This window comes from Convolutriloba macropyga, chromosome 1, assembly GCF_964194025.1.
Source record: "Convolutriloba macropyga chromosome 1, txConMacr16.3, whole genome shotgun sequence".
In the NCBI taxonomy this organism is placed as follows: domain Eukaryota; kingdom Metazoa; phylum Xenacoelomorpha; order Acoela; family Convolutidae; genus Convolutriloba; species Convolutriloba macropyga.
The window spans coordinates 72822425-72839081 of NC_134468.1; the positions used below are offsets into that span (position 1 = coordinate 72822425).

General features: G+C 36.1%; 2 protein-coding genes across 2 annotated transcripts in view; one reads left to right on the top strand and one right to left on the bottom strand.

Moving 5' to 3' along the window:
- Positions 1–2214, bottom strand: part of LOC142351266 (uncharacterized) — a 33223-nt gene extending 31009 nt beyond the window's left edge. Inside the window, exons 1-2 of the mRNA XM_075403406.1 lie at positions 1604–2214; positions 1036–1189 (exon numbers count right to left, since the gene is read on the bottom strand). Of these exons, the coding sequence (XP_075259521.1) occupies positions 1036–1189; positions 1604–2065 (616 nt within the window). The 5' untranslated portion in view covers positions 2066–2214. The remainder of the gene's footprint in view (positions 1–1035; positions 1190–1603) is intronic.
- LOC142351294 (uncharacterized) overlaps positions 1–16657 on the top strand; it is a 239527-nt gene that overhangs the window by 33560 nt on the left and 189310 nt on the right. The window lies entirely within an intron of this gene.

A 16657-nucleotide genomic window follows, 5' to 3' on the forward strand; every position in this document is an offset into this window, starting at 1 on the left:
AATTTTTTGTTAAGGATAGCCTGATGAACTGCAATCGGTTCTTGCCTATCCTCACATTTAATTAAACAAATTTTAATATGTTTTTTTTCGTGTGTAATATTTAATATTTTAACATTAAACATTTTACCAGTTCTTTCTAGTGTAGTAATCGTTTTTTTTCAAGAATGATTAACCTTCAGGTTATAATTTAATTTACTGGCTCTAAAGAGTGCGCACACACATACGCTTCCATTTTGATTGACATGAAACAAAGCAAAAAATAATTGGGTCTTTTGTAATTATACCCGCCCCCCAGCTTAATGGTCATAACGTGTAGCACCCAACCCCCCCCCCCCCCCCATTATGATAAACATGCCAAAATGCGGTCGGGGGGGGGGGGTGACTACCCGGGTCAAGGTTTGGCGGTGAATTTTTGTAAGAAATGCGGTGAAATGCGGTGAAAAAAAAATAATTTTCAACGCGTATTTCTTACATCTTTTTGCGGTGAATGCGGTGAAACGCGGTGAATTATTTATTTTCACCGCGTTCTCAGTATTCTTACAAAAAAGAATCGTCCCCACAGAGGTTCGAACCTCAGACCTCCTGCATGCCTTCACCTGTTTATTCCACTCCTCCAACTCTCACGTACTTCTTTGATATTTCTCGTGAATTTAAATCAGATTGAGTTAACGTTGGAAAGCAAATGCGGTGAATTTTTGTAAGAAATGCGGTGAATTGTGGTGAATTATTTTTTTTCACCGCATTCACCGCATTTCTTACAAAAATTCACCGCATTCACCGCATTTCTTACAAAAATTTACCCAAAAACCTCGACCCGGGTATAATTTTGTTGGGTGAGGGAGGCTGTAATGGGAAACACCCAAATATTTATGGGCGGACCCCCTTTTCAATACAAATATAAATGATGCTAAAACGTGCTAAATTATGCCAAGCACGGAAGATATGTCACTGTCTTAAAACAAAGGAACCGGAGATTGTCTAAAACAGAGGGATTGGAGATCGATAAAGGAAAAGTGCGTTGTTTTGTTTTGTGTTCCTTGTTTTCAGTCATCGGGTTGAAGCATCCAGACTCGATGGGTGTGTCGTCTGGCTTGCAAGATGCCACTTTGCACAACTGGTGTGCCTTGTAGGTTGAGTTGGTCGTCGTGTCTCCACTCATCTGTCCTTTAGGTGGAGTGAATAATTCCTCCTTGTAAAAGATAAATCAGTCACTATTATTGGATGAATGTTTAATATTGTTTTCCACCAGTGTATTTGTCAGACATATCTTAAAGAGCAATGGTGTTTTACCATTAAAACTCCAGAGACCCTTTCCCTTCCCTCCTTCATTCAATAAAACGGGCTGGAACCCCCCCAATCATCATAATCATGATTAATATACCATAATGGGGGGATGAATTCATGAAGGAGGAGGAGGGTTACGAAAAAGACCACAGTTTTATATCTATCCATAATGTTACATGATGTAGGCCCCCTTTATGTTTTAGCTCTCTTCATTGTACATTTAGGTTAATGGGGGCACTAAGCTTAAGGGGGGACACTAAGCTATTTGGGTCCCCCCTTACTAAGCTTTGAGGGTAAAGACCCAAAGGGACATTCTGACCGGTTTGCAATTGTTGCGAGGTTTCTGACTCCACCCCTTATAGTCACTCCTCATGGTTGAGTCTGCACAGAAGGCCTCTGGTTGACACCAGTCGTAATTGGGCTTACAAGAGTTCACCCTACAAATCTCTTTCGCAGGAAACTCTTTACTATACAGAGTGTTTGTATCAATTCTCCCTTTTGGTTTCAGCGTATCATTATACTTAATTAGGTCCCGTTTTGCACATTCGTGGGGTCTGTAGTCGGTTTTGGTGGTTGTTTGGGCGCAGAAATCACCCGAATCAGCAATGCACTCTTCGGGTTTGCACGACTTGACAACGCAGACTTCGTGTGCGCGATAGCGATTGGAGTACTCGGTGGTTTGGCTGATGTCTCCTTTTCCCACTGACAGGTTGCTCTTTCCATGCACTGGACATGTATGTTTCCCACATATGCATATTTGACAAATACACTGACAAACCATTATTTACGGAACGCTAGATTGGATTAATACAAAGAACAATAGGTAACGGCATATAAGTATGTATTGAAGATTGTCTTTTAAGTGATCTGGTTAAGCGAAATGCTCTGGCAATAGTGACTTTTTATTATTTGGTGCGAATGAGAATACAATTATTGCACGTGTTTTTTTTTGAAAAAAATGGTAAAAAATAGTTTTGATAGAATAGATCAATTTGTAGGAAATTATTGGTCTATTGATCCCAATCTATTCACTCCCTCACCCAACACCTTACCCGCATTGACAACAGTTGCAAAACAAACTACTTGAAGAGATTTTGTGATAAAACATCCTCCAGCAGAAAAGTGATTTAAAGTAACCAATATTTTTCCCTATAATTTTGTTTACTCATTTAAATCGATTTAAGTGGCATTGAAAATAATCGTTTTAATTTATCGGAAAATTGTTTTAAATTGTTTTTCGCAGTTCATAGAAGCGCGTAAAAACCTTATTTAAGTGAATATTTTTGTCCTCTGGGAACAATGTTAGACATTGATATCAAAAATTAAACTAGTAAAAGCTTTATAAAACTATAAATTTATGAAGATTTTCATGAAATGTCAGACAATTTTCAGGTTCCAAGTTTGTTAGTCCAGTTTTTAATCTTTCTCCACTTTGCTTCTCAAGTCATAATGTCACCAAAAGTCGAAGCCCTCCGTGGAAAACTCTGTTAACAAAAATTGAAAGAAATAGAGAAAAGATACTCAAAAATGACTCTTTGAAATTTCTTGTTTCATTAAAAAGCAATGAAGCAAAACCAAGCATAATATACATTTGAGTGCTCTGTAGCTTTCAAAGAGAGAAGAGTAGCCGGGAAAGCCTCATTTTTTGAGGATAAAAAGATGAAAAATTGTAAAACTAATTTTTGTTAACAAGAAATATATTTAAAAGTTTAGCAATCTAACTGTTTACGAAGGACAGCAGCAATCATATCAAACCGTTCGGCACAACTGGTTGCTTCTCAACCAGATGATAAAACCACCGCTCTTAGTGGTTTTATTGTGTGGCATTTCAGGCAAAATCATCTGCATTTAAAAACCAATTTAGAAAAATTCCTTTTTTTCAATGAGATTCTTCAGATAAACATACCATTGGCCTGGAGGCCAGACAAATGCAAATATTACCGAAGATCTCTGAAACTGTCGGTTGCTGAGACTTAACCGAAGGAAGTGATTGCTTTTGTCGATTTTAAATCAATTGGATAATTTGTTGAATTAGAAAAGGATAAACAGAAGCTTAACTTTAAAAGTGTTGTCGAGGGACCTACAGGATTTTATGTCCAGCGCTAAGATTTTCTGACCAACTCAACTAAATAAAAACAATAATCCAAACCAACAGAGTTACAGTTGTAGGCTTGTGTCGACAGCAGTTTCAACAAGTAATACCAGTCAAAGTTTGAAAAACTCGTCACAATTTTCCGCAATGCCTGTTTATAAGCAAGCGTTATAAGGATTCAATTTCTGATATTCTTACCAACAATGTTGCTCTCGGCTAAAGTATCTCCGATCCAGGGTGCTTAGCAAATTCAAAGAAAGCAAAATGGCAAATAATTTTCTACCTCGCAATAACAATTTTTAAATTTGAAGACAATTAGCAGTTTTGCAAGTACACCTGTCACGACTCACGAAAATAGGTAAATGTTTAGATATCTAACGGTATATGAAGTTTTAGCTATCTAACTGTTGATGGAGGATAACAGCAGACATCTCGAACCGTTAGGCTCATCCAGCGGCCTCTTAACTGGGGTTGAGGGTGGTTAGACACTTTGTGGTCTTTGTAATTTGGCATTTTGGGCAGAGTTGCCTCCTTTTAAGAAATAGTAAAGAAAAATTTAATCCAATGGGAGTTGTCAGATGAGCATATTTTTGGCCTGGAGAACGCACGAGATGAAAAAGGATTGAAGATCTCTTAAACTGTCGACTTCTGAAACATAATCTTAGGAACTAGTTTTTTAGTGCTTTTCATTATTACTTGTTTTCCCCTACGCTCTGGACAAGAATTGTGCCCAAAAATGCATAATTGATAAAAAGTGGTGACAAATCAATATTTACGAAATGATAGATTAGATTAAAATAAAGAATATTAGGTAACAGCGTAAAAAATGAAATTAATTTTGTTCTTTATATGATCTGGTTAAGCAAAGTGCTCTAGCAAAAGTGACTTTTTTTGTATTTGGCGGGAATGATAATACAATTATCGCAGGTCATTTTCAAAAAACTGTATCAACAATAGTTTTCGATCAATTTGCGGGAAATTTTTGCTCTATTGATTCAAATTTATTCACTCTTTGACAACGGTTTAGAAAATTTTTATGAAAAAACCTTGTGACAAAACATCTTTCAGCAGAAGAAAATTGATTTAATATAAGCAAGTTTTGTCCCAATAACTTTTTCAAATCATTTAAATGGATTTATGTGACATCAAAATAATCGTTTTGAATAATCGGAAAATGGTGTAAATGATTTTTTTTGGAATACATAGACGCTCGTAAAAAATTTTTGTAAGTGAACATTTTTGTCTTCTGGGAACAATGTTAGACGTTGATATCAAAAATAATTAGTTAAATTTTTATAAAAATATAAAATTATGAAGTACTACCTGAAGCATTATATGGGTTTCAGGTTCCGAAGAATTTTAGTTAATATTTTTCCTCTTCTTCTCTTTGCTCCTCATGGCATAATGTCACCAATCGTCGAACGTCTCCGCTGAAATTACTTTAACCAAAATAAACGAGATAAAAAAAATACATAAAAATAGGGTCCTTGAAAATTGTTGTTTAATTAAATATTAATAACGCATATTGAAGCATATCGTACATTTTTGTGATCTGTACATTTTACAGAAAGAAAAGTAGTGGGGAATGCAACGATGTTTTTTGAGGAAAAAAAGCTGGAAAATATTGAAAACATTAATTTTTTAAAACAAATTATTTAAAAATTTAGCTATCTATTTGGTTATGAAGAACAGCAGCAAAAATCTCAAACAGTTCAGTTCAACCAGTGGTCTCTCAACTGACGGGGAGTTTACGCACTTTGTGGTTTTTGTAATTTGGCTTTTTAGCCGAAATCACTTCCATATAAAAATTAATTTAAATTATTTTTTTCCAATTAGGGTGTTCAGATGAACGTATCGTTAGCTTGGGTGCCACACGAAGGGAAAAAGGATTGAAGATCTTTGAAACTGCCGGTTTGTGAAACATAAACAAAGGAAATAAATTTTGTGGTCAATTTTTATTCAATCGGTTAATTTTTTGAATCAAAAAAGAATAAACAGAAGGTGTCCTGTAGAAACGTTGTCTAAGATTTTATGTCCAGCGATTAGATTTTCTGACAGTTTGAGCTACTTAAAGAAAAACTATCTCTCATAAATCTTCTATATAAATTATCAAAAAAATCCTTATTGAATCATGTGTGAAGGTACAAAATTTATTGTGTGGCAAACAAGTTTAAAGTGATTTTCTAAGCGTAGATATTTTTATCTTTTTATTTAAAGTAGCTAAGATTTGATTGGTCAATTTTGAAAGAAATTGTCTTCCGGAAAGGATCTCCAAATAAAATCAATAATAAAAGATTTTGTTGGGTTTCAAGAAAAATAACGAGAGTAACAAACGATTTTCTTTAGAAAAATTGGTCTGGTGTAATGTTTAACCCAAATAAATCGACTTTTTCTAAATGTTGTCAATGCGGGTTGCGTTAATATATTTTTTCATTACGTTGCAATTACAACATTTTATGAAGCAAGTTTACACGAGAATGCTACTGTTTTCGGATCTTTTCCGTTTCGTTTGTGCCCCACAGTACGTTATGCAACCCCCTCCCCCCAGATTACAGAACACATGCCATTACATTGTAAATCATTATGTCGAGGAGGTAAAAATAATATACACCCACTACGCAGGGGGCCAAAAACGGAAAAGATCCCTGTTTTCACTCACTATGTTTCAAAATTAGAGTTGTAAGCGTGTGTCGACTACAGTTTCAACAAGTGGTACTAGGCAAAATTGGAAACGCCCGTCACAATTCTCTGCGATGCCTGTTATAAGCAAGCGTGATATAGTTGCAATTTCTGATATTCATACCATCATTGTTGCTCTCGGCTAGAGTATTTACGTTGCAGTGTAGTTAAAAATGTGCAATTTATATCAAATTCAGAGAAAGCAAAATGGCGATTCCTTTCAGAAAATTACATCTCAATAATAATTTTGAATTTTGAAGAAAACTAGCAGTTTTGCGGGTACACCTATCACATTTCACAAAAACAGTTTGTGGGACTGAATTTGGTCTAACGTAATTACTAAAAAAGCAAAGTTTTAGGCAATTTCGAGATTATTGTGAGATTTTATGCTGCAGGGAATTAATAGAGTTAATTGCTCAAGATCCACGGCGAATTTTTCGTTAGCAGCAAATACGAGTTTTTAATTTTCTTCTGATATCTTTTTTAAAGTTTTTTTGCCGTTTTTCCTGTTAGCTTTTGGCTATACCCAGGATGAGGTCCCAGACCGAAACCAGATATGTCCAGACCGAAATGAACGCACGAAGGGGGTGTCGTGCGTTCAAAATTACACGGTCTGGAAACACGGATGAACGCACGATGGTCTGGACATGAACGCACGATGGTCTGGACATGAACGCACGATGGTCTGGTGAACGCACGATGGTCTGGACATGAACTCACGAAAGTCTGGACATGAACGCACGAAAAATTTTCGTGCGTTCATTTCCAGACTTTCGTGCGTTCATGTCCAGACCATCGTGCGGTCATGTCCAGACCATCGTGCGTTCATGTCCAGACCATCGTGCGTTCATGTCCAGACTTTCGTGCGTTCACCAGACGGAAAAAAATATTACCTGCTGGGGTGCAGTGCAGATCCTTGAAGCTGCAGACAGAGAGGGTTCCAAAACTCCACAAATCCAGATATTTAAAGTCTTTTTTTAACGTGAGGAACATGAACATCTTTATACTAATAGTAGACATCGTTTTTTGCTGGCGTGAGCAAAATTATTCAAGGTGTCTATCTATCAGCATTAAGAATAAAATGAACCTCTAATAAGATACGACTTTTTTTGACACTCATTCAAGAAAACTAAAATCAACATAAACATATATAACACATCATAAACACACATCATAGACTCAAACCAAAACACCGAAGCGAGAGACGAGCGAGACAACGCGAGAGACGAGCGAAAAACGAGCGAGAGAACGCGAGACGAGCGAGAGACGAGCGAGAGACGAGCGAGAGAACGCGAGACACGAGCGAGAGACGAACGTGAGACGAAAACACGGGCGAGGGAACGAGGGGAGGGGGAAGGGAGAGCACCGAAAAATCTTGACGCCCGAAAGGCGTCCCACCCATTTTTAACTCTATATTTTTAATTTTTTTTTAAAAAAAACCAAGCAACACTTAAAACACATAACTTCTGCACCAACACCAGCTACATCAAATATTCTTTTTGCCTTACACTCTAGGAACACTGGGAACAATCCACATCAATTTTGGTTTGATTTGAACAACTCTAAGACCTAATCAAAGAGACCTATTTTTAAAAATTATTTAAAATTAAATATTCGAATTAATCGGAAACTGACGTACGAAAAACTAACTTTTTTCCTACGCAAGATATAGCAAAAATTCTTTTTGTTGTAGACTCTATAAACCCTGGGGATATTCCATATCAATTTTGGTTTGATTTGAACAACTTCTTGATCCGATAAAAAAGACTTATTTTTAAAATTCCTTTTTCGAGAAATTCGAAAAGTTCCGTATGAAATACTAACTTTTTTCCTAGACAAACTATAGCAAAAATTCTTTTTTCCTACACTCTACCTACACAGAGGATACTCCATACCAAGTTTGGTTCAATTTGGACAACTCTAAGACCTAATCAAGAAGACCTATTTTTAAAAATTATTTAAAATTAAATATTCGAATTAATCGGAAACTGACGTACGAAAAACTAACTTTTTTCCTACGCAAGCTATAGCAAAAATTCTTTTTGTTGTAGACTCTATATACCCTGGGGATACTCCATACCAATTTTGGTTCGATTTGAACAACTTCTTGATCCGATAAAAAAGACCTATTTTTAAAATTCCTTTTTCGAGAAATTCAAAAAGTTCCGTATGAAATACTAACTTTTTTCCTAGACAAGCTCTAGCAAAAATTCTTTTTGGCTTACACTCTACCTACACAGGGGATACTCCATACCAAGTTTGGCTCAATTTGGACAACTCTAAGACCTAATCAAAAAGACTTATTTTTAAAATTACTTATTCAAAATTATTCGGAAATAATAGCAAATTTCCGTATGAAAAACCAACTTTTTTCCTAGGGAAGCTAAACAAAAAATTCTTTCTGTTTTACACTCTCGATACCCTTGGGATACTCCATGCCCAGTTTGGTCTGATTTGGACAACTCCTTGACCCGATGAAATAGACCTATTTTCAAAATTCGTTATTCTCGAAATTCGCAAATTTCCATATGAAATAATAACTTTTTTCTAGGCAAGCTATACCAAAAACTCTTTTTGTTTTACACTCTACCTACAAAGGGAATACTCCATACCAAGTTTGGTTCAATTCGGACAACTCTAAGACCTAATCAAAAAGACTTATTTTTAAAATTACTTATTCAAAATTATTCGGAAATAAAAGCAAATTTCCGTATGAAAAACCAACTTTTTTCCTAGGCAAGCTAAACAAAAAGTTCTTTCTGTTTTACACTCTCGATACCCTTGGGATACTCCATGCCCAGTTTGGTCTGATTTGGACAACTCCTTGACCCGATGAAATAGACCTATTTTCAAAATTCGTTATTCTCGAAATTCGCAAATTTCCGTATGAAATACTAACTTTTTTCTAGGCAAGCAATAGCAAAAATTCTTTTTGTTTTACACTCTACATACCCTGGGGATACTCCATACCGAGTTTGGTTTGATTTGAACAACTCCTTGACCTTATCAAAAAGACCTATATTTAAAAATTATTTAAAATTAATTATTCGAATTAATCGGAAATTAACGTACGAAAAACTAACTTTTTTCCTACGCAAGCTATGGCAAAAATTCTTTTTGTTTTTTAATCTAGGTACACATGGGATACTTCATACCGAGTTTGGTTTGATTTGGACAACTCCTTGACCCGATGAAATAGACCTATTTTCAAAATTCCTTATTCGCGAAATTCGCAAATTTCCGTATGAAATACTAACTTTTTTCCTAGGCAAGCTATACCAAAAATTCTTTTTGTTTTACCCTCTACATACCCTGGGGATACTGCATACCGAGTTTGGTTTGATTTGAACAACTCCTTGGCCTTATCAAAAAGACCTATTTTTAAAAATTATTTAAAATTAATTATTCGAATTAATCGCAAATTAACGTACGAAAAACTAACTTTTTTCCTAGGCATGCAATAGAAAAAATTCTTTTTGTTTTACCCTCTACATACCCTGGGGATACTCCATACCGAGTTTGGTTTGATTTGAACAACTCCTTGACCCGATGAAAAAGACCTATTTTTAAAATTCCTTATTCGCGAAAATCGCAAATTTCCGAATGAAAAACTAACTTTTTTCCTAGGCAAGCAATTGCAAAAATTGTTTTTGTTTTAGACTCTATATACCCTGGGGATACTCCATACCGGGTTTGGTTCGATTTGAACAACTCCTTGACCCGATCAAAAATACTATATTTTAAAATTAAATATTTGAAATAATCGCAAATTTCCGTATGAAATACTAACTTTTTTCCTCGGCAAGCAATAGCAAAAATTCTTTTTGTTTTACCCTCTTCATACCCTGGGGATACTCCATACCGAGTTTGGTTTGATTTGAACAACTCCTTGACCCGATGAAAAAGACCTATTTTTAAAAATCGTTATTTGCGAAATTCGCAAAATTCCGTATGAAAAACTAACTTTTTTCCTAGGCAAGCTATACCAAAAATTCTTTTTGTTTTACACTCTACATACCCTGGGAATACTCCATACCAAGTTTGGTTCACTTTGGACAACTCTATGACCTAATCAGAAAGACTTATTTCTAAAATTACTTATTCAAAATTTTACGGGAATAATAAGAAATTTCCGTCTGAAAAGCTAACTTTTTCCCTAGCCAAGCTATACCAAAAATTCTTTCTGTTTTAAACTATCGATACCCTTGGGATACTCCATGCCGAGTTTGGTCTGATTTGGACAACTCCTTGACCCAATGAAACAGACCTATTTTCAAAATTCGTTATTTGTGAAATTCGCAAATTTCCGTATGAAAAACTAACTTTTTTCCTAGGCAAGCAATAGCAAAAATTGTTTTTGTTTTAGACTCCATATACCCTGGGGATACTCCATACCGAGTTTGGTTCGATTTGAACAACTCCTTGACCCGATCAAAAATACTATATTTAAAAATTAAATATTTGAAATAATCGCAAATTTCCGTATGAAATACTAACTTTTTTCTTAGGCAAGCTATACCAAAAACTATTTCCCTTTCACGTTCTAACTACACATGGGATACTCCATACCGGGATTGGTTTGATTTGAACAACTCTAAGACCTATTCAAAAAGAGCTTTTTCTAAAATTACTTACTCAAAATTATACGGAAATAATGTGAAATTTCCGTATGAAAAACTTACTTTTTTCCTAGCCAAGCTATACCAAAAACTATTTCCGTTTCACCTTTTAACTACACATGGGATACTCCATACCGAGTTTGGTTTGATTTGGACAACTCCTTGACCCGATGAAATAGACCTATTTTCAAAATTCCTTATTCGCGAAATTCGCAAATTTCCGTATGAAAAACTAACTTTTTTCCTAGGCAAGCTATACCAAAAATTCTTTTTGTTTTACACTCTCGATACCATTGGGATACTCCATGCCGAGTTTGGTTTGATTTGGACAACTCCTTGACCCAATGAAATAGACCTATTTTCAAAATTCGTTATTTGCGAAATTCGCAAATTTCCGTATGAAATACTAACTTTTTTCCTAGGCAAGCTATACCAAAAATTCTTTTTGTTTTACACTCTACATATCCTGGGGATACTCCAAACCGAGTTTAATTTGGTTTGAACAACTCCTTGACCCGATGAAAAAGACCTATTTTCAAAATTCGTTATTTGCGAAATTCGCAAATTTCCGTATGAAATACTAACTTTTTTCCTAGGCAAGCTATACCAAAAATTCTTTTTGTTTTACATTCTCGATACCATTGGAATACTCCATGCCGAGTTTGGTCTGATTTGGACAACTCCTTGACCCAATGAAATAGACCTATTTTCAAAATTCGTTATTTGCGAAATTCGCAAATTTCCGTATGAAATACTAATTTTTTTCCTAGGCAAGCTATACCAAAAATTCTTTTTGTTTTACACTCTACATACCCTGGGGATACTCCATACCAAGTTTGGTTCACTTTGGACAACTCTATGACCTAATCAGAAAGACTTATTTCTAAAGTTACTTATTCAAAATTTTACGGAAATAATAAGAAATTTCCGTATGAAAAGCTAACTTTTTCCCTAGCCAAGTTATACCAAAAATTCTTTCTGTTTTACACTATCGATACCCTTGGGATACTCCATGCCGAGTTTGCTTTGATTTGGACAACCCCTTGACCCAATGAAATAGACCTATTTTCAAAATTCGTTATTTGCGAAATTCGCAAATTTCCGTATGAAATACTAACTTTTTTCCTAGGCAAGCTATACCAAAAATTCTTTTTGTTTTACACTCTACATACCCTGGGGATACTCCATACCAAGTTTGGTTCACTTTGGACAACTCTATGACCTAATCAGAAAGACTTATTTCTAAAATTACTTATTCAAAATTTTACGGAAATAATAAGAAATTTCCGTATGAAAAGCTAACTTTTTCCCTAGCCAAGCTATACCAACAAAAATCTTTCTGTTTTACGCTTTACATACCCTGGGATACTCCATACCAATTTTGGTTTGATTTGAACAACTTCTTGATCCGATAAAAAAGACCTATTTTTAAAATTCCTTTTTCGAGAAATTCAAAAAGTTCCGTATGAAATAATAACTTTTTTCCTAGACAAACTATAACAAAAATTCTTTTTTTCCTACACTCTACCTACACAGGGGATACAACATACCAAGTTTGGTTCAATTTGGACAACTCTAAGACCTAATCAAGAAGACCTATTTTTAAAAATTATTTAAAATTAATTATTCGAATTAATCGGAAATTAACGTACGAAAAACTAACTTTTTTCCCTCGCAAGCTATATCAAAAACTATTTTCGTCTTGCACTCTGTATACACGTGCTATAATGTACAACAACCTTTTGACCCTATTGAATTTGCCTATAATAGAAACACAGAAGTCCGAAAAACCATGCCGCAAAATAATCTATTGAAAAATTTGTTAGGAAAGAACAAACACGCTATAAATCGAAACTAACAAAGGACTAAACAATTTTTGGGCTCCTTAGTTGTGCTCGAAGTGGCTGAGCATTGTAATCAGATAGGAGACTTCATTAAATTTAAAATAGAAGAGTTTATATTTAATGGCCGTCAAAACTATTTCCATTTTCTCCTCTGTATCTTCCACAACGAAACCAAAAGGAACAAATTTTTGCTCTTGCATTGTAACTAATTTCAGTTTCTTGACAACTCGGAGTTTTCGGAGCACACAGCGTTCCACATCTCCACGAAAAAAGAAGAGAATTTTGCCGACAAAATACTCGTCGCCACTTAGGTCGTCGTCAATTGAGACACAAACAAACCTATCAGCAACACATCCTCGTCCGTAGGCCGCCGATGATAAGAAAAAATTTCCAATTTTACGACAAAACAGTTTCAAATTTGGATTTTTTGTGCTAAACTTCCTTGTCTCAGTGTTTTCTACAAATCCGTAACATTCATCTAGTTTTTTCTTCTCGTTAAAAGTTGTGAGCATTTCAGTCAGACAGTCGTCTTCTACAGTCATTTTCGCGATCATTTTTGCTCTTACAAATCTTCGTACTAGCAGCTGACACTGGCTTACGGTTCCTGTGAGTGGTGCAATCAAAAGTCTGTTGGCCGACTCAAACATGGCAGCAGATGCGGTGAACAATGGTCCTATATTTTTCGCCTGCCATCCTAGATGCCGGAGTAGAGAAAAATTTATCGACTCCATCTTATTTGTTTTCTCCGACATGCTGATGCAGAATTCTGACAGCAGTTTATCACAAAAATTAGCATTCTCGTTAGATTCAAAAAGTTCACGAAGAGCAAAAACCAATTTTTTGAGATCCACTGCGTCACTTCTTCGTTCTTCACCATGCAAATACGGAGGGAAGATTATGGCTGACAAATAAAACAACAAAAACTTCACTTCCTTGGCTTCGAAGCTGGCTAAGGCTTCGAGGCTTCTGACGTTATTTTTGAACTCTTTCGGTAAGTCAACGTACTCGAGGAACGAATTAATTTCAGTTTTATGATCTGCATCCATTTTATTATAATGATGTTGAAGAAGATCTTTTGCTACACCAAGAAAAATTTGGTGCATTAGGTCAATTGGAGACGAAAGGGGTTGAATTGAAATTACATCAAAAGCTTTGCTTCTACCTTTTACGCCATGAGTGTTGACCCCGCAGTCCTCTTTTGGTCCCAACTCCGCTCTTAATTTATCAATGCTTCCATTCTCTAGCTCTTGTATGTTTCTCATATGCGAATCGAATGAGCGCATTTCAAAAGAGTGATCATGAGGGTATCGATGTGTGTATGCTAGATGAATTCCTCTCTGTGTGCATAAAGTGCAACCATAGTAACCGTTGAACTGCTTCATTTTGAGTACTTTGGATTTTGCAACCAGATCAGTTACTAACAAGATTGGCTCAAATGTAATTGTCAATTCTTCTTCATTGAAAGTGAGCTTCTCCGAAACAGACAACTCGTTTTGTATATGCTCAAAAAAACATCAAAATCTGGATAGCCCGAACCAACAAACAGCGCTCCTAGTACAAGATTTTTAAAAAGTTGTCGCGGCTTAGGTGGTAGATCAGCAATAGCAAAGAACAGCGGCCACGCCGAGGTTGTCGGAGTCTTGCAAACAGCAGCTCCATCTGTGTTTACAGTTAACCTCACAATCACCTCCCTTTGATCATTCATGGCAAATTTTGGCATTAAAATATCGCGCGTGTTAAGTTTCTTTTCAGCGTACTCAAACATTTCGGAAAGAGAAGTCTTCACAATATCGACAAGCAACGGGCGAAAATTCATTAAAATCAGCTCCCCTTTCTCAACCAACGTCCTGTCACACTGATAAGAGCTGCAGAAGTCTTCAAATTATTTTTTAACTGCCCACGGCGAAACAGATTGCCCGTCAAAGAGTAGCTGATCACGCTTCAAGAGATCGTTCAAAAGCGCATCAGAAGCATTATGGACCGAAACAATAGCCAAAAGCGAGGCTTTCAAATTCTCCACAGAAACACCTGATACTTGATGCAAAAACCCATTTGAATCATTACGTTCATACGACACAATTTCATCACCACTATCGTTAAAACTGTGGTTGCTGAACAGATCAAGTGCCGTGTTGCTCTGAAAATGGTCCGAAGGCAAGCTAATAGCGGTGCTACTAACTCCATCTGATGAATCATTGCATTCTGGACTTCCAAATCTTGCTAAATCATCTCCGTCACAGGCGGGGCCACAGTTGAGAGGAATTGAGGTTGTCTCCGAAACAACACTGGCATTTGAATCTTCGCTATAGAACTTGATAAGGTCAGTGAGCAATGAGGAACGCACATTCCTTGCATTTACTTTTATTCTGGGAATCACTGTTCGTTTTCGTTTTGAGGGCTTCATACCTACTTCGCTCATTTTATCTTCTGACTCCTCCGCTTCTATACCGTGCTCGGATACATGTCCACAGAGACAAAACTTATTAACAAAACTCTCCGAAAAAATCTTCATTGTAATAAGTAGTCAGTTCTTCGCCCGGCTTGATTTCACGAATCGCTCGCAGTCGTACGCACTCTCTGCTTTTGAAGCCACCACTCATGTAGTAGTCGCAGTTTGGGACACACGAGTGATTTGCCCACCTTGCGACGCCAACTAACAATTTATCGCCTTCCATAAGTGACCAGTCATCAATCACACGATCTTTTGGTTTTTTTGCCAGCAAGCCTACAGCACATTTGATTTCACCTTTTTTGATTATTTTTCCACTGCGATTCACCAAACAGTACCCGCCGAAATTGTCAGCTTCGATACGAAAACCTTCAGTGAGAGCACATTTGTAAATTTCTTCCATATCCTGACTCAGCTTTTTGAAATCTCTGTCAGAATCAATCAAATTCATGTAACTTTCTTAGGACATCAATTTTGTGAGCAAATGTATTTCATTGGACGTTTTTTGAACATAACGCTCAGCGACAAAACCTTCAATTTGGGCCAATTTTTCGCAATTATCCATTTCATCTTAAATTAAAAATTACATTGAGAAACACAAATTCTTGAGGAGCTATTGCAATATGAATATGATACAGGGAAAAAAGTCCGACTTCAAAAATCCCTTCAGTTCTAGCACAAAAAAATCGACATAAATGGGAGTAATTTTGATAACTGCCTGCTAAAGCTGCATGATGAGAGAACACATAGCCACCGATGAATTAAATCAAACCAATCGTTAAATCAGAAGGAAAATCTAAGCAAGAACTAGACAAATGACTTCATTTACACATCAAATCCACAAAATGAATCAATTTTTTCATAACTAACAACGATTAGAGTTACAACTAACTGCGCCGTAAAATTTAGGCAAAAACTAGACAAATGTTCTGTTTCTTTGTAACCACTGTCATGATAAGTTTAAATCAAATGTCAAGTTTAAATATAGCTAACTTAGAGGTCTAACTGAAACCTTTCCTCTTTGGCTACAAAGGTTTTACAAGAAAACTATTGTTATTTCATTCCGCCTGATTGTTCGCAGTCGTCGGCGTCTCTGATACTTCTTGCCAATGTTCAACAACCTCAGCATTTTTCAGATAGCTTTTCCTCTCCCTTCCTGATTGGTTTGCAGAATCTCTCGCCTTCCTCAGTGCCATTTGAGGTGTCAAAGGATACTTTTGCTTCACGACGTCTAAACAAGAGAAAACTCTCTGCATGAGTGATAATTTTTAAGAATAAAAGACAGATGCTAACTTATTGCAATTTTTCTAGAACTATTTTTTGAAGAGTGAGATCAACAGAAAAGTACAAAAACCTTCAAACAAATCTCGTTTTTCTAGAGGCGCTTCTGTACGTGTGCCTGAGCTCTGGCTGTACATCATCTGATCAACCAAGCCGTCAACTCCAAAAATTTTCTGCCCAAACAACGGCCAAGTTGAGATGGATAGCAGTTTGCCACATGGGTCTTCATCAGATCTTCTCCCGCGAATTCAACTCTATGAACTGGGTATGCGGTCCTCAAATCTGGATTCTCGTCAATGCTTTGAAACCCAAACTTTTGAAGAATGGAGATTTCCTGAACGTCTTCGAGCTGAAATAAAACACCTTGGAAAAAAAGGTTTCGTGTTTGATTGAAAAAAATTCAAACCAA